Genomic DNA, 18,644 nt, shown 5'->3' on the forward strand with positions numbered 1-18,644 from the left:
AACAGCTTTTACAAAAAAGGATATACAATATATACTTATATTTATATATATAATATACATGTGTTTCTTTATGCATTTAGATGTGTTTGTAATGGGTAAAATAAGCTTCTTCTTTTTTTTTTTAAACACAGCCAAGTCGAAACAAATCCCAGGTAAGGTTCAATATAAGGTCATTACATTTATATTAAACAAAAAATAGCCAGGTTATTAAAGTCATTAACATTGGCTATCTTACAGTTAACATGAAGCCCTTCACACACAGTTTGCATATTTTCCACACTTACAGTCATGTAAATCTGAGTGATTGCCTTCTTTTATTATACTATGGACCTGTAAGTATCAATGACAGATCGAGGAAACTGGTTTTATGTGGGATTGGTTGGCTATCTCTACAGCTAACTAATAACACAGCATTGTGTCATGACATACTTTAAATTAACAATGGTATGTTATGATTAATATCAGGATTAAAGTAGTTTCAGGGAGATTTTTTTTACATTACATATTGTGCCGAAACATCGTTATCCTTCATCTGAGCCGTATATTTATAAGATGACGACATATCTGAATCTACAGTAAAACATCCCCACTTCACTGTATGGCTTTAGTGCTGTAGTTCATCTACCCAGGAGGACAAATGTAGAGCGAGGACACTGAAAGCTGCTCCCATGGCAGACAGGTAATGCTTCCAGCACCGTGATGTTTTTATTTCATGTTTTGTACTGTGGCTGGCACCTGTGTAAAATTAGGATATGTGTATTTTTTCTGCTTGTGCCTGGGTATCAGTGAATAATAAATAGATTCTACATAAGCAACGGCAAGAAAACAGATTGAAAAAAACAATATTTGAGTTGTAAATAAACATAGTACAAGAGAAATGTCACTTAGGTAGAGACTTGACCATCATAGTCAATGCAAATGATAAGTCCACTGTGCTGTGTTGTACTTTGTCAACAACGTTACTTCTGGTGTTACTTACTTCACATTATATACCTCAAAATTACAGTATTACATCATTTTTTTCAATACAACAGAGTAATAATAATCATGTGTGTTTATACTAATTGATCATCATTCATGTAAACATATTTAACCAGGTCATGCAAACAGTAGACCAAAACTTCTTCCACTAGAGGTGCACAGCACAGAGCAGGCAGAGCGTCCAGACTGAGATCCCTGCGACTCGGCGTAAGACCCTGAGACTGACAGCAGGCTGATATTTAGACGCTTATCAGAAACAGAACAGGTAGGATGAGTGTGATATGAATATGATGGTTTTCTTCCCACTCACAGTAGATTCTCAACATAATCGCACATTCAAAATGACTCCTCCTAATATGATGTGAGCCCACGGAGGAAGGTCCGATTCCTGTGATTTACAGACTTCGACTTTTAGTCTAGATGGGGATCTCAGTTTGAGCCTCTGATAACAGCCATAAAACTAAACAAAAAAAAGTATTCTTTTGATATTCATATGTTTCGATGTTTTCCCAAACAGACGCATGCAGTCACTCCAGGTCAGAACCGCTCTTCACAAACCCAGTCTGAGCCAGAATATAGAGTCCATAATCCTCAGAATCACCCTGCACTTTCCATAAAAAGGCTTTAAACAAAAGTAATAAATACTTATAAAAGGACAGAAACTCTTAATATGAGACAAAAGACAGAATGATCAAAAAGAACAAATGGACAAGGTGGCATCGGCAGTGAAGTCATGCCTTGAGATTAACTCTATTCAACTAAACAGCTACTTGGTCAGTGACTAGACCGAGTCACATTGGGTAAGGATTTTAAAGACATGCAGGAGTAGCTTTCAGTATTTCCTTCTAGAAAGCGTTCCCCTTTTCTTTGTGCCCTGTCTGGCCAGATTTTTGGAGAAAGCTGCCAGTAATGTAGACTGTGTGAGCCAGATGGATGTAGACAGACAGTAATTATGATTAGAGGTAGATGTGACAGATAATGTGAGAATAAAAATAATGGAGAAGACTCCAGAGGCGTGGATCCATCCTGAAGCCAACATCCAGAACCACTTCTTGTAATGTACACACATGATCCCTAGTCTGCTATAGCTGCACAAAGGAAAACTACATGTAAGGTTGCTAATCATGCAGACTGGCCCTTCCTTTAAATCACTGTCCACTTGGAGCAGCCTTTCATTCTGTTCTGAAAAAAAAAGGGAGTAGGGAATGTGTATTTTTTTGGACTAAAAGACTTACAGTATGTTTCTCCACACTGGGACAGTGACCTGCTCACTGTGGATGTAATCTGGTGGACACTGCCTGATAACTATTCTGCATTCCTGGCCAGACTGGGCGGGCGGACGGGCTCTGGGCACTCCAGGGATACAATGTCACCATGACAACAGGAGGTTGTGCTCAAACGCGACTGGCTGGCCTGCAGCAGTAGGTGCAGCTTCTCAGGCTGTCCCGATCTGCGCTGCCCTCGGTGCTTCCACGACGGCCATCCTCGTAGTGGGACACTGAAGAGATTAGAGCAAAACAAGGGAACATATGAAGACTAGCATTTTTCTTATTCTCATAATTGTGGCCATTCTAAATATGGGACATAATAATTGGAGATAAGGGAAATTTGACTCCTACAAAACAACAGATATTGGGGCTTCCTAAAGCTTTTCCAAATAAAGTCAAATTTTGCAGAAGTTAGCAAATGCAGCTAATCCTGGGTGCTAATTTCTGTGTTTACTTTCAGTGTTGGAGGTGGCAAGTGCAAGGTAAGCATGACAAAAAGGTATAACGGCCACAGTTATGAGAATAAGACCCAAGTTGACAATACTATAATTTTCTTTTAACAAGTTAACTCATATTCAGGAGCAAGGTCACGCCTCAGCTAAACCTCTCATCGCCTGGTGATGTTATAGTAACCAGTATACCTGGTTGACCCATAGTCTCCTGTTTGACTCAGTCTCTTGCCTTCATCCACTCACCTCCATCCCTCTATCCCTCTTTACACTCATTCATCCCCTTCATCCTCCCTCTTCTATTCAATCCCATGCATACCTCTCCCTTCTTCCCCTTCTCTAGGTACTGTCTGAGTCTCCTCCTTTTCTGCCTTCTACACATCTGTATGTTGCATTCATGCCATATGGGATGGTACTGTAGATTTAAGAAAGAGTCCCAAATTAAACCATTCAATTTAGTTGAATTATCTTACTTTACTTACCCTAGTACTACATACTGGGTCATGATTATTGTTAGTGAAAAGAGCCAGAAGAGAGTGTTTGTTCATTCACTGTAAACTGATAACTTACAGCTCTCCTCCTCCCCATTCCCCAAATCATCTTCCTCCTCCTCTTCCTCTGGGAGCAGATGTCCATGACAGGGACTGGTGGGAGTAATCTGACTGGGTCCCTCGAGACTAGTGCCCAGCTGCAACTTCCGCATGTGGCGCACCACCGCTGTGGCATTAAATGCTTGCTACAGAGAGAGAGAGAGAGGAAAGAAAAACCTGTCTGTGTGTGACAGCTACTGAGGGAGAAAAACAGCAAAGGCGTACAAAATGTTCTCCTGCCAATCTTAATACTGCTCTTTCAGCAGGCTGCTGTATGATTCAGCCAAGGCACTGACCTTCCATTTACTTTTGGCAAAGTTCTTCTTGATCTGAGCGCTGACAGATTCATGGATATTTTTGTCCAGAGCTGTGTCTCCGCAGATCCTGTAAAGTCAACACGAATTTGAGAATTTACAGGGAGTTGAGGCACCTGGCTGGGGCTTATCATCGTATTATTTGCAGATTAGTAGAACTATTTTGATCATTTTTGATAACTTTAGCTAGTTCCAGCTCTCAAATGTAAAGATTTGATAATTTTCTTTGTCACACCGTACAGTATAGTATATAGTATATGATAGTAAACTGAATTCATAGTTGGTTGGATAAAACAAGACATTTGAGTGTGTCACCTTCAGCTCTGTGAAATTACAATGTGCATGGATTTACTCAATCAATCAATCACTATCAATTAATTGAGAAGATAATCAACAGATTAATCTATAATAAAAAAAAAATTGTTAGTTGCAGACCTACTGTTGATTATTTTGTCAATTAATTGATTCATTTTGTTTTTACGAGTTTTACATTAAGTCTGTAAAATGGCCATTATAATTTCCAAGAGCCCAAAGTGATGTCTTTAAATTGCTTGTTTTGGTTGACCAACAGTCCAAATTCCAAATATTATCAATTTACACTGATATAAAGCATATACAAGCTGCACATCCTCACATGAAGCTAGAGAATGCTTGATAAATGTGTCTAATCTATTACAAAAAATGTTGGCGATTAATTTCAGTTAAATTGAAATTTCCACAGTTTTTTGTTTCTTCAATCAACAAATTGACAAATACTGTAGATTTCAGCACGACACAGCCATATTGAAAGGGGATTAGTAAGTATGAAGTGTATTATATATTATATAGTATAAGTGTATATATATATATATATATATTTTTTTTTAGATATATAAGATAATTTGTATTTTGACTTTCTCACCATGGGTGCTGGAGGGCCTGCTCACATGTATATCTCTTCAAAGGGTCTTTCTCCATCAGGTGACAGATGAAGTCTTTGGCTGCAAACAAAAATCAAGTTCATGGTGTAATAGTCCACTCCGATTTGTTAGTTTTCACTGTTGAAACTGCTGTACATATTTTTTGTAATCACTAGTACCTGAATCTGAGATATCATCCCAGTACGGAGAGTCAAATTCATACTCTGCTTTCAGAATCTGCTCAAATAACTTGGCATCATTTTCATCGTAAAATGGAGGATATCCACATAACCTGAGGGAGCGATATAGGAACATATTCAATACTGGAAAATTATCACTTTACATACTTCTTAGTGATAAATGAGCTCAGACTTACAGAATATAAGAAATAACTCCTATGGACCAGCAGTCCACTGCTTTGCTGTACGGCTTCTGAGCGAGCACCTCGGGAGCTGGGAAACACACACACACAGAAGATATTCAGGAAAAAGTGGAAAATATATACGACACAGACAGAGCAGCAGAGGGGGTGAATACGAGTAATCTTGACCTTTCAGTAATACCATGTGATGTGGTAGGGCACGCTAAACAGCTAGAGAGCACTTGTGAAACACTTCCAATTGACTCAGTAGTGGATGAAAGAGCCTCTCACAACACAATGAATAAAGAGGGGATATCAGTGCTGAGCTCACATTAAAGGTCCTGTGACATGCTGCTTTTTGGATGTTTTTATATAGGCCTCAGTGGTCCCTTGGTGCAGAATTACAGCCACTAGAGCCAGTCCCACAATGAGCTTTCCTTAGGACATGCCATTTCTGTGTCTGTAGCTTTAAATGCTATTGAGGAGGAGAGGGGGGCAAGGTGGAGGGTGGACGTGTGGCTTTGACCAACTGCCATGCTTTGCTCGTTTGCAAGCCATGATGTCTCTCTCTTTCTCATGGGCGAGCCAAATTCTCTGGGAGGGCAAAGCAAAGAAAGGGGAGGTAACGTGAAAGGATCGTCCTTGAACTCTGATGAAAATGTAACCTTACATCAAAACGTCGAAACCGGCGATCCTTTCACTCTACACTGTCTTGTTGTCTAGTTGCACCGGTGAAATGTTCATGCCATGGGACCTTTAAAGAGATGGGGGTGGTGAGGAGAGTCTGGCTGACCAGCGAAATAAATGCCTTACCCACGTATCCAGGAGTACCGCAGGCTGTGGACATGACACTGCCTGCTCCCTCAATCTTAGACAGTCCAAAGTCACTGATCATAATTTTGGAATCTTCATCTAAACTGTAATACAGCAGATTCTCTGGCTGCAAAGATGAGAAGAGCGATCAAAGACGTTTGCAAGGAAGAAAAAAGGGCCAACTGCAAGCCAGATTGAGCTGTTATATTTCTGTCTATGATACCTTCAAGTCTCTGTGGACGATCCCCATATCGTGGAGATATTTGACTGCATCCAAGATCTGGTGGATGAGTTGGCTGGCATCTCTCTCTGTGTAGAAACCTTTCTCCACAATCCTGTCAAACAACTCACCTCCAGATACCCTGCCAGGTGAAAATCATGGAAAACAGCTAAACATTACTGGTTTTGTATTGAATTTGGGCTGCAAATACGGCTTATGCTGTGCAGCTAAATACTGTTCGAACCACAAAACTTTTATTTTAATTCTGGATACATAAGTTACCAAATGTATCAGGCTGAATTTGACAGAAATTGTGTATAAAATGATACATCTAGACATCTAAAATATTTGGTGGTGTTAAAAATAGTAATAGTTGAGTATTTGAATTGATATATATATATGATATACTGTATATATGAATATATCTATGACATTAGAAGTGGAATAACATTATCCTTAAAGTATTTGGGGGGAAACTGCATGTTAACTAAACCATGAATAAAGTAAAAAACGTCACAAAAAAATAAGTTCTCTGATCCCATGGCGACATTTATAGATGTTTTGTTTTGTCTGACAAACTCAAAACCCAAATATATTTGATTTACAGTGATGTAAATAGTCCCATTTTATATGCTAAACCAAAAATGTTTGGCATTTCTGATGATCCAAATCATTTTTTAGTAAATCAACAAACTGATGACTCAAATCTGTACAGTAAAAATGGATGCTAAATGTACCCTTTCTGTCATACAATTGGCCCTTGTGTAAGATAAGAGAAAAAAGAACTCACAGCTGCATGACAAGGTATAGGTGGGATGTACTTTCAAAAATGTCCTCCAGCGTAACAATGTTGGGGTGCTTGATTCTGAGGAAGATAAATGAACAGAAATCAGAACATAGAATATGTTGCATTGTTTTAATTGAGCCACATTTCTCTCATGCTTACTGGCAATTGGTCACCAGATGGCATTCTTGCTGCATACTTCAAATTTAGAGTGGCCTGACATTTAATTGGGCTCAAAACTTTGTTTGTACTCCTCTCCTAAAATACAAACTGTCAGATCAGATAAAGAAAAGCTTCAGATACTGTAACTACCTCTTGCTAAGAATGACAATGACCAGTGATATGCAGCTGGAACCAGTAACAAAGAACATCTTTGGAGATTATAGCTACAGGGCTTGACACAATAACTATAAAAAATAAAAAAAATACTATTCTTACACACACACACACACAAAAAATAAATAGAATTGGATCGTTTGTTGTTATGATACCAGCCAACAGACAATCATGCATCTCTCTTGGCTCTCAAGTATATGAACAGACCATCGCTGTAACAAATCAGCAGCAGAGATGTGACTTCTAGTAGAAATAGAGAATCCCTCTGTGTGTTCTTTTTTTCAGATTAACTTTCTTCACATCTCTTGCTCTCATGGCTCTGTTATTTATTTAACAGTGACTTTAAGTATTTGGCCAAACTCTCCTCCTCCCATTCTTCCATATCTCTCTCCTTCTATCATACCCCACCCCCTCTCCACTTCTCCACCCTCTATGTCTCTTTCTCTTTCTTCAATACACTGCTGCAGGGAACTCCACACCATCTCCGCCTCTGTGTGCTGTTGCCCTGGCAACAGGAACACTAAAAATAGGTCTATCTTCTTTACTCCTGACATTTCCGGTGCACAATCCTACTGTTTCTACTGACACCATGCATTTAGTCACCCATTCACTTGACCCCTTGCATACATTGTGCAACTGCACATTCATTGTTGGAAGAGGCCGCACTGACTAATTCCTCCCGCTGGACACAAAGCAACAGCTGACGCATCGCAAAGAACTTCAGTGACCTTACCTGTGTAGTACTGCAATCTCATTTTCAATGTTGTTCTCTTTGCCTTCCAACGCTTTCTTAGGGATGCACTTGATGGCCACCAGCCTCTGGGTCCTCTTTTCCTCTGCTAAAACCACCTCTGAGAAAGCTCCCCTAAAACACAGGCAGTGGAAACACACACATAGAACGAACACACACACACACACACACACACACACACACACACACACACACACACACACACACACACACACACACACACATATGCACATGTTAAAGAAAGAAAGAGAAATGTGTGGGAGTGTGGGGTGAAATGGACAAGATGGGAGAGCTAAAGTAGGATTCATTCTTCTCAGGCTACAGGCCATGATGGATTGAAAATGTTACACAAAAGAAGGTACTAATGACAGAATATTTAGAGCTTTTCATGCAAATCATATCAATCAATACTTAATATCTTTTCAGTGCAAATGTGTGTTTTTGGTTGATTCTCACACTAAATAAAGTCCAGTTATATGTATGTGGCCTGGTCTCTCAACTAACCACAAGCTTTTAAAAAAAGATCTCCAAATACCCTCCATTCCGCTATTTGTGTTTGTGTGTGTGAGTGGTGTTTAGATGAATAATTTAAAATGGTGACATTAGCAAAAGTATTTTTGGGGGGGCTGAGAAAAGGCTCAGGAGGTGAAGCAACAGTCACATACAGACATTTGTAGTAATATCCCTTGTTTATAAAATAAAAAAGAAAATAAAAAAGAAACTATTTTTAATCTATTCAATAATAGATACAGTAAATGTAGTGTGGCTGTTCCTGAGGGAGACTAGACTGCATTATGGATTATGGTGATGGTGAGAAGGAGAATAGTGTGTATTTACACAGTCTCCCCTTAGGAACGTGGGAGAGAGCTCAGGAGGATCGTTAGCAACCGCAGGGCTCCTTACATGTGTGTGTGAAACAGCACCGTCATGCAATGCACAATGGGAGTTCAATGTTCATGTTTTAGCAAATATTCCCAATTATTTTCCATCTGTGAAGCGTGTGAGGCGTTCTCAATCTTAATTTCATTTCAGTGCGCAACCTATAATAAAAGGATGTAGACGTCACAGTGCTGTTGTCAATAAGATAAGATATGGAGGCAAACCTCTCTCACTTTCTGTTTATTCTGCTTCTAATGGTTATTAATAGTTAATTACAGAGCGGAAGAGTGTGTGCAAGCCTGACCATCTCCCAGTACACCTCCTCCCATCATCATGTCATATTAAATGCCCAATGTGGATCTGTGGTAATCCTTTGCTATGTACCGTGGCCATCTTGTGCTCAACGAACCAGTGAAGCAGAAACGTATGCATAGTGAAGCCGACACATGAGGAGAGACAATTCTCACACATATCTCCGGTTTCATTTTTCTAAAAGTCCTTAAAATAATCTAAAAGCAAAATCACATAAAGCACCAATTTGCATTGACCCATAAAAGCATGTTAATGTGTTTAAGTCTGCAGCATTTACAGTGAGGGTTTCCTCAAAGGGTTACTCTCTACAGTAACCCTTTTATTACTCACTGTTATCAGTGAGTAATAATCTATTTAGTCTTGTTGGCTGTTTAAAATAGAAGGGTCAATGGACCAGACAGACAGGTAGAACCCTAAAGGTGGTGACTGTAGTGAATTTATAGTGGGAACTAAAAACGATATGTTTCTGTTTCTGGCCATGCATGGAGAGAAAGCTTTGTTGGTTACAGGGCTACAACTAATGATTATTATAATTATAAAAAAAATAAAATAAAATAAATGCCTGTCACAGCGTCTCCAGAACCCAAGGTGGGGGTCTTCAAATGTCTTATTTTGTCAGCCCAACAGTTAAAAACACAAAATATTCCGTTTACAATGATAGAAAACAGAGAAAAGCACTAAAATCTCACACTTGAGAAGTTGGAAGCAGAGAATGTTTGGCTTTTATGCTTTAAATTGAGTTTCAAAATGATTATTCAGTTATCATAATAGCAGCCAATTCATTTTGTCAATCTATGATTCAATTAATCCACTAATCGTTTTGGGGCCATTATTGAAGCAAATCTATTTGCAAATGTGTGTGGAGAGTTGTGCAACTGTATCTTAATCTTTGTGTGCGTAATCAGATTTGTAAATGTGTTAATGGGTAAAGAGATTTGTGAAGGTGTACAGGAATCTGCAAATGTGTGTTCAGATTTACAAGTGTATTAAGATTTTTAAATGTGTAGACAAATCTGTAAATGCGTACATATATATTATTGGCTGAAAAGTCTTAGTATTTTGCTCCAAGAGCTGGAACTACAGACAATATATCAGTTACAACTCAGCAGGCCTCTTAAATGTATGTATATCTTAAATAAATATAAATCTTTTTACACATTACTTTTGCTACACTTCTGCTGTGACAGAGATCTGCAAATGTGTGTGGCGATTTGTCTGTACCTCTATGCTTGCATTGTGCCTCAGTAACTATACAGCCTTTTTTCATTTACTGATGTTTCTACATATTTAAAAATATCAATACACTTGCAAATCTGAATACAGATTTCGAAATTTCTTTACACATTTTCCAATCTGATTACGGACATGTGGATTGAGTTACAGTTGCACAACTCTCCACACACATTTGCTAATAGTTTTGCTACAATAATGGCCCCACAGTTTTAGCTCTAGCTGGTTAGCTTCTAAATGAATCAATCTGAGATAAGAAAAAATGGTCATGTGAGCCCCAACCACGGCTGTTTCTAAAATATCGGTGAGCAGTGCAATATGGTGCAATGAGAGCATTGCAATCCTCGAAATCCAGCTAAACAGAATTTTTTTTTTATGTAACAGACCCTTAAACACACAACTAAATAATGTCATTTTCAGTTTAACAAGAACCAAATATGACAGTAGCAACAGTATCTGTTATCTGTCACAACTGTACTACATTAAATATCTGATTACAAATTTTGACTTAAGTTTATATTGTATGTGACCTGATCCATGCTTTTTCTATGCTTCTCTGAAAAAAGAAGAAAATGTTTGCTTACACTTCTCTACTGTTGCCTTGAGACACATTGTAATTAAGCACCCAGTTGCTACTTGCTAATTTGTACTTGGAGACTTAGTAGGGGTGGGCTCTCAGGGGGTTTGGGAAGAGGAACCACAGACAGAGGGAGACAGGAAGCTGCTGTAGCTGGTATTCTGAACCGATGCCATTTAGTTACCAGCTAATGTGTTAATCTTAGCATTCGGCAGCAGTGAAATGATTATTGTCCAGATTTATAGACTTCAATTTCTTCACTCTCAGATTGAAACACAAATGTTCTGTTTTCCACCAGTAATCAGCAACAGATCTCTGACATGTTGACACATCCTTTTCTATTTTATGCCAATAAATCCTGGCATGCACATTAATAAATATGTTTCATTTGAGTCATTGCATTGGCCTCAAGACTCATAGCTGACGCTCTGCTGTTCTTCTGTACATGAACAAGCATATTTTTAGACTAATACTAAACCTCCACAAGATAGATAGATAGATGGATATATGGATATATGGATAGATAGATAGATAGATAGATAGATAGATAGATAGATAGATAGATAGATAGATAGATAGATAGATAGAAAGTGTAAACTGGGCCTACAATTACGTGTGGGCGGCCTAAAGCCTTTATACATACCTTTTTAGTGTATAGAATGCTAAGCTATTAAAATAATAGTTGGTATGATTTTATAAATCATGTTTTAATGTTATCATACATGTGGCACAGAGAATCCGTAGGATAAACTGTATCTGTGGATGGCTACCTTAGAGATTTCCTTACCAATTGGCCAGTAAGCCTATCATCAATGTGTTTGGTTTTTTTTACTCACAAATAGGCTGTTTTATATTTGCTTATAATTTATTGGATTCATGTTAAGACATTTTCATTTTTGAAAAAAAACTTCAAAAGTTGCAAAGAAGACTTTAGTAATGTGTAAATCACACCGTCCAACCAAAAGCAATCAATCTAAACAGGAAATCCCTGTAGCATCACAAGCTGTAGCATAAATTCCAAAACTTGTGTAATGTAGGTATGACTTGTTTTTATTTATATATGCATAGAGGGAGAAATATGTGTGTTTCAGAGCTAGCTGTTTAGAAAGAGTGGGGAAATATCTGATTATGCTGACCTAGCTAAGGCTATCAAAACGTTATCATACCATTTTGTAATTTGAGGTAGGCCTGTATTATTTTTGTGAAATGTAATTTAAAATCTTCCCAGGTTATATTATTATTAAGCACCATGTACCATGTTTTTTTATTCTTCACTGTAAACAGGTCAAATATTAGCAAGCTAACGTTAGTTTTGTCAGTTGGCTTAGCTAGCTACTCAACAGTCACACATAGCAGTAACTGGGTGTTGTCACAGTTTGTTCCTCTGTGCCTCTTCTTCAGCCACATTCTCCATTCCCCAGGCTTGTCCATTGCCATTTTCCTTCCATCCAGCAGTTGTCTTCGGACTGTCCTTCCATTCCCCATCAGCTGGCTGTTACACCTACCTACAAACCTGCTTCAACTTGTCTCATCTGCTGTGCCTGGCCTTCCCAGCCCACCGCCTCACCACCCACCTGCCACCTTCCCATTCCCTCTGATTAGATTCAGCTCTACAAATACCAGCCCACTTCCTTTGTTCCTTTGCTAGTTACATTGTTCATTGGATTTCAAACAACCTTTTCACCTGACTCGATCTGCTCTTGGTCCTGAATCTGTCAACTAGTATCTGTACCTGCCTGACTACCAATACCTGGCTGTAAGATAATTTAAGTACAATAAATCTTTGAACTGCACCAATCTTTCTGTTTCATCTGTGTTTGGGTCCTTCCCCTGCTGCCTGCACTTCCAATCGTGACAGGTGTAAACATTTATTTACAACTAATCTCTTGGTACTAACTAGTTTGTGTGGTGCAACCCGCTTTAATTTAGTTATGCGTACATTTCCACTTAGTAAACACTAAACACATTATAACTAGGCTAAGTTTGTGAACAGCTAGTGCAACTAGCTCCTGGGTTGTTGTTCATACTGCATACTCATGTTTATGCTCCTACACATTATCTACATGAGTAGTTCTTAAAACTGGCCTCACCCATTATCTTGTTTCTTTTTTAAGGCACCAATGCTATGCATTGTTTCTGGGTACAACATTCAACTATCATACGCCAAATGTCTCTTTGAATTTTTACTTAGGGCTCTCCTGAGGTTAAAGCTCAATATGTATTTTAATATTTAATCAAATAGCATGAAAGGGGTGCTGGTACCTTCTGAGAACCAACCAACTTCTGCAGCTTTTTGCAGGTTTAGTTGATTTGAGCTCATTGTTTTGAGTTGGCAGACAGTTTCACTAAGGCCCACCATATTCTCAGTGTTTTGTTGTTGTCTACAACTGCTCTGTATCATATCATCTATTTTGTTTGGTGTAGAGTTTTATGATGGAGAGCTCTGATGAATAGAATTGAGCATCAGCAATACACATAAGAAGTGTTCTGCTGTGGATGTTTAGAACTGTTTTTACTGCAGTGTTGTGGTCTGATATTATTTTACTTCATTAACTGGCCCCATGCACTTAATTTCTGTCAGACGAGCTGCCAGCTTGCGGGGATATCTCTGTCCACAGGACTCGTCAACTGAACTAATGTCCTTGCATCAATATCACATCCAACACATCAAACTATGGACAAAAGTTACAATCTCTCAAGTAATTTCATGGGACATTTAATCAAACTATTAAAAAAGACATCCATGATGCCAACGTCCATGAAAGACAAGGTTGTTACAGAAACACACACTATTAGTAATTACACTGATTACAACTATAACTCATAACAGCTACAGTGATGGGTAAGGTGCTGTACTTTCTACCCCCATCATACAGTCTTTAACAAAAAGCGCCTGGGTAAAGACAGCCTCCAGATGACAGTTAAGAACACCAGTTAGCTAGAATCTTAAAGTGTGTTACATCTTAATTTGACAAAAAAGCAACCAGAGGTATGGCTCCATATTGACTTTGAATACTCAGACAGCGTCATAACTCCAAAAAGGCCAAGGCCTCAGAAGTATGGTTATAAAGAGTTCTATCAGAGCTTTATACTTCACCTGTCTCGTTCATTTCATTCGGGGTAAATGACATTGGAGGAGAAAAGTGTTAGTTGAAATAACAAAAAAAAAGCCAAAACATGTGCGACCAGAGTGAAAGACATGATAACTGCAGAGTGGGGGAGTTGTTTCAATCTGCTAACCCTACCTTGAGGACAGCGTGTCCTGAAGTGGATTCCAAACAGAGCTACAACTGTGAGGATTAGCTGGATCTGAATATAAACTTTCAACATAAATCAATTAACTTCTCACACTGAATTCCTGGATAGAGCTCCCCTGTAATCTTCTCTCCGAGCATAAGGAGCTTTCCTTCAACACATTAATTCTGCCCTCTGCCAGGTCCAGCTATAGTGACAGGAGGGAAAGAATATTACTACACCTTTCGTTCCCGATTTTTTTTTAAATGAAAGATGGGAACATGCTATCCTGGCAATTCACTCTTTTAATCCTTGTTACATAACATTTAATATCATACTTCAAATTACAATCACTGTTTGAAGTTCTTGCGAGTCTCAGTGGAATCATAACAGAAGTTATCAGCGTTTAGCAGCAGTTGAGTGAATTCTCAAATAAACAGACTGCTGGTCAAAGTGCATTGCATACAGCATGCACAGCTCTGAGACATAGACTGATGGAGTCTTATTTGATGTCCTCCTACAGCACTCGACATAACCAGACAGCCTTATCATCTACCCACTGCTATTTCACTTTTTTGGATGTGAACCAGAGTTTCACAGTCATTAAAATCTGATTCTTTGCAGCCTCTCTAGGGAAGCAGGTGTGATTCCACAAAGATAGAAAACAACCACACTCCATATGGCACACTCGTCTCATCACAGGTGGACGTGTGCTAGGTCACTTGTACTTAGTTTGGGGGGGGTGGAGAGGTGCCCCCTGACCATCTGGGCTCAATCCTGTCCCCCAGGAGAGTGCAGTCATAGGTCTGTGTGAGTCCAGCCCTCAACATTACAAGGCAACCTTTCTCCTGCTGGTTGCAGATTAATTTAGTTGTTTATTACCAAAAAAAATTGGATTCCAGACTATGAGCAACAGGGAATATAGGGTGCCGATATGCAGACCACACCTCATACGTAGGCAAGTTGAACTTTTAAAAGTTTTTCAGACAAATCTTAGGCAGCAGCTGCAGAAACAGGTTCATGTGATCTTTCCTTTTGCCCTGAGCATCTTGAAATCTTAAGAAATTAAGAGAAATACATAACTTGCACTGCTTTGTTCACACAACTGTCTCTCACATCCCTCCAGTCAACCATCACATGGGCAGAGAAAGGTGTAGCTGACTCTTACACATTCAGATATAGACAGGTTATATATAAAAAAATACAGGTTTCATTAATTTGTATTATTTGTAAACATAACTCAGGGACAATAAGAACAAACCACTGAATTTAGTTAGAATTTAGTTTCAGGGAAAATTGCTGGATGAAACATGAGCTTTCACTGCTTTCATACAAAGAGAAACATGTTTGTCACTGACAACAGCCGCACATCCATTCAGGACTCTTCCCACTCTCCTCACAAGAAGAAAACCAAGTCAGAGCTAACATAAAGGCCTAATTATCATGTGCTCTCCACATTATGCACATTACAGTATCTACACTGACCTGGCAGGATTGGCTTAGATAACTGATTGCTGCTGTACTGTACAATATAGATAATTTGTGTTGAATGGCTAAAATAAAGTCCCCTGTGTGATTCTGCCATTAGCTGTCTAAGTGATATTGTTTTGATTACATACAATAGTGTGACATTTGAAATACTCATGTTCACAAATGCTGGCATAATGTCCAAGGCCGGAAGAAAGAACTGACCATGTTTGGTAACAAACACACTCATCTGCAACACATGACTGCACAAACATACTGTATTTGCACGTGCAAATGAAACACATGCATGTTAAACACACAGAGTTTTCACACGCAGCTCTAGCTCTAGCTCTAGCACTGTCATTTTAAACTCATGATCAACTCACAGTCATGGCTGTAATAAGAGACCAACTTGGAAATATGCAAGTTGCTTCCAAAACTAGATTCAGTTAAGCTGTTATTGCTATTGTTAATATAAACTATGCCATTTATTTTGTATTGCCTTTAATCAGTCAATCCATAATCCATTTAAAATGTTTTTGCATAGCTCAGAAGAAAGTCAAATTGGCCAGGAAAAAAAAAAAGTGTGAGTCAGCATCCATCAGCGGCCAAGGACAAGGAGTGAGACAGGCACGTCCAAAAATGTCAGTCAAGTTTCTTGAGAGACTCCAGAATCCAGACTCAAATACTGCAGCCCTGACAGCATGCAGATGGGGGAGAAAAATCAGTGGTGGGACCCCTTTGACCCCTTGGTTTCTCTGTGAATTGCTGTTACCTGCAAGTACACATCAATTACAGTGCACACTGCAGACTACACATGGCAGATTTATTATATTTTGCTTCAAATTCTGGAAAACAACCAGTGCTGTGTGATTTAACACAATGTGATCCATGAAAGACAAAATCTCTGATAATAAAGAATATATGTGACAAAGGAGACCCTATAAGATAGGGTCTCTACCACATATTTAAGGGTCCGTTCATCCAAATCACACATAAACATACTTATTTTGGTAGTGATGCAGATAGTTTTAGATTCATTTTCCAAGACTTTGAGGCATTCACTGCTGAGACTTCTGCAGCCTCCCCAACACAATGGAGGAAATGGAACCATTGCAATGGAGGTAAATTGAGCTAACATTATATTTGAAAAATGTAAGAGCTTTGCTTTCCTAACTGACACAAGCTAAGGCGTTTGGGGCACTGGTGCAGTTGTCCACTTTTCCACATCGGACATCCAGCCTTGCCCTGACAACAGCACTAAACTACCAATGCAACTTACGTTCCCAGCACTTCTTTGAAGTCATAGTGTTCTTTGATGTCTGATGTCTTCTTTTTCCACCCATTTCCATTCTCTCCAAGAGGCATCCTACAATGCTGATCAGGTTCGCCACACTACAGCTACAGGGCAAAAAGAAAAGATAAAAAAAACAGTCAATAGTCTCAGAGCATGCAAAACTAAGTTTTGACCCACCACATGTGTAATCAAATCTAGATACATCTCTGATCAGAAGGATTGTGCTAAATCAAACCAATGACTATAACACTGATTGGACAAGAGATTTAAATGAAAATAAGTGTTCAAGACAAAAATTACCTCAAGGGGCAACATGGTTTTCATCCTTCCAGCACACAGTGGGGAAAATAGATAAGACTATGGCACCCTTGCACTGTATAATGTACTTAATTAGGAGTATTTATACTGCAAGATATATTCTGCCTCAGTATCAGTTCAATATGTCAATTACAGTTTGTCTAGTCTCGCATTGCCAGACCTATCTCCACAGCGCTGTGGAGTAAGCTTGTCTGACCGATTGTTGCATAAAACCTTCAGCTATTAATTAAACCATTGATTTTCCTGATAAAGTGTCCTGGTTATTGCAGCAAGTTTGCTTGGACTCAATGACAAGTTGGTAGTTTCTTCTCATATGCATGATGATTGATTAATAAGAGCTGAAATGTCAAATCAAAGTAATTGAAACCACTGAAGCTGTGGGCCTGGCCTGTAGCCTACTGCAAACTGTCTTTAAAAAAAAAAAAGATATCAGACTGAATAAATCAGAGATTTCACTTTTAAAAGGCTGTGAAAATGTTAAGAACATAAATATTAATACGAAATAGATTAGGACAAAAATAAACTTGCACACTAAAAACTACAACCCACAACAACTACAGCGTACTTTGCTGAAAACCGACATAGCAACAAATAAGAGAAAGTAGGGCAAACAGTGCAGCAGAGACAGTCGCAAGGAAGGGACCATACACCGTCGCAAAAACAAACGCATGGTCAGTAGAGACAGATACAAGCTGGGGGACTTGTGCTATATTTAACATCCGAAGCTTTTATACAATTAGGCTAGGTTGCTCTGAAGAAAAACAAATCTGAAATGGAAACTGTAGTCTGTATTCCACTGATAAGTAGATAACCTGTTCTGCACTAAGGTGCAGGGCGTGAATGGCAAGCAGGAGGTTGAATGGGAATTAAAACGTTTTGCCGGTGCGATACGTCTGCAATACTTAAAATGAGTCCGATTTTCGTGTGGATCATGCAAGTAGGCTACAGAGGGAAAAGGCGGTGTGGGTTTGCGAACCGTACCGCAGCGCTCAAGGGTATGTCAAAGGAAGGCAGCATCTCTGGGTTAAACCAGGAGGCTGCAGACATGCGACATGGAGGCGCACAAAACAAAGCTTTACAAGTTGTATTGCTGTAAAAAACGTACACGATCGATGATGCGTTTCGGTGAATATATGAATGGGAAAAAAACATACCTAAACGGCGATCTGTGGCTGTGATGTGTTCTCCTTGCCTCTGGGAGCGATGTGGTTGCTGTGCTTGTGCGCAGCGCTGGGTGCGCTCAGACTTCTCCTGACGTCAAGAAAACCAGACGTATGTGGACATAGTGCAGCACGAATTCACTCACTGTTCTCTTGAAAACGAAAAACGTGATCTGCGACTTCATGACAGTCGAGCCACCGTCTATAGGCTTTGTGAACAGCTTTTTTGTACACCTTGTTGTTTTCTGAAAGCTTCCAGCAGCGCAGTCGATAACGCTCACCGCTATAGCAGAGTATGACAATTTTCCAGGTTTATTTGCAAAACAGGCATAACGTGTCACTGTAAATAATTTAATAAACAACACTGATAAGGCACACACAAACGGCCTGTGTAAAATGCAAGT

The 18,644-nt window shown here is 39.1% G+C and overlaps 1 protein-coding gene across 1 annotated transcript; it reads right to left on the reverse strand.

Moving 5' to 3' along the window:
* On the reverse strand, positions 1 to 18,294 carry camk1a (calcium/calmodulin-dependent protein kinase Ia). The gene is made up of 12 exons (XM_078248667.1): positions 18,235 to 18,294; positions 16,748 to 16,866; positions 7,749 to 7,880; positions 6,686 to 6,760; positions 5,899 to 6,037; positions 5,676 to 5,802; positions 4,878 to 4,953; positions 4,681 to 4,793; positions 4,504 to 4,582; positions 3,585 to 3,672; positions 3,269 to 3,434; positions 1 to 2,479 (listed from the first exon to the last, which is right to left on the reverse strand). Exons 2-12 carry the CDS (start codon positions 16,831 to 16,833, stop codon positions 2,376 to 2,378), a joined length of 1,185 nt encoding a protein of 394 aa, XP_078104793.1. The 5' UTR covers positions 16,834 to 16,866; positions 18,235 to 18,294; the 3' UTR covers positions 1 to 2,375.
* Positions 18,295 to 18,644: the final 350 nt, after the last annotated feature.

The sequence above is a fragment of the Sander vitreus genome, chromosome 4 (genome assembly GCF_031162955.1).
Source record: "Sander vitreus isolate 19-12246 chromosome 4, sanVit1, whole genome shotgun sequence".
NCBI lineage: Eukaryota > Metazoa > Chordata > Actinopteri > Perciformes > Percidae > Sander > Sander vitreus.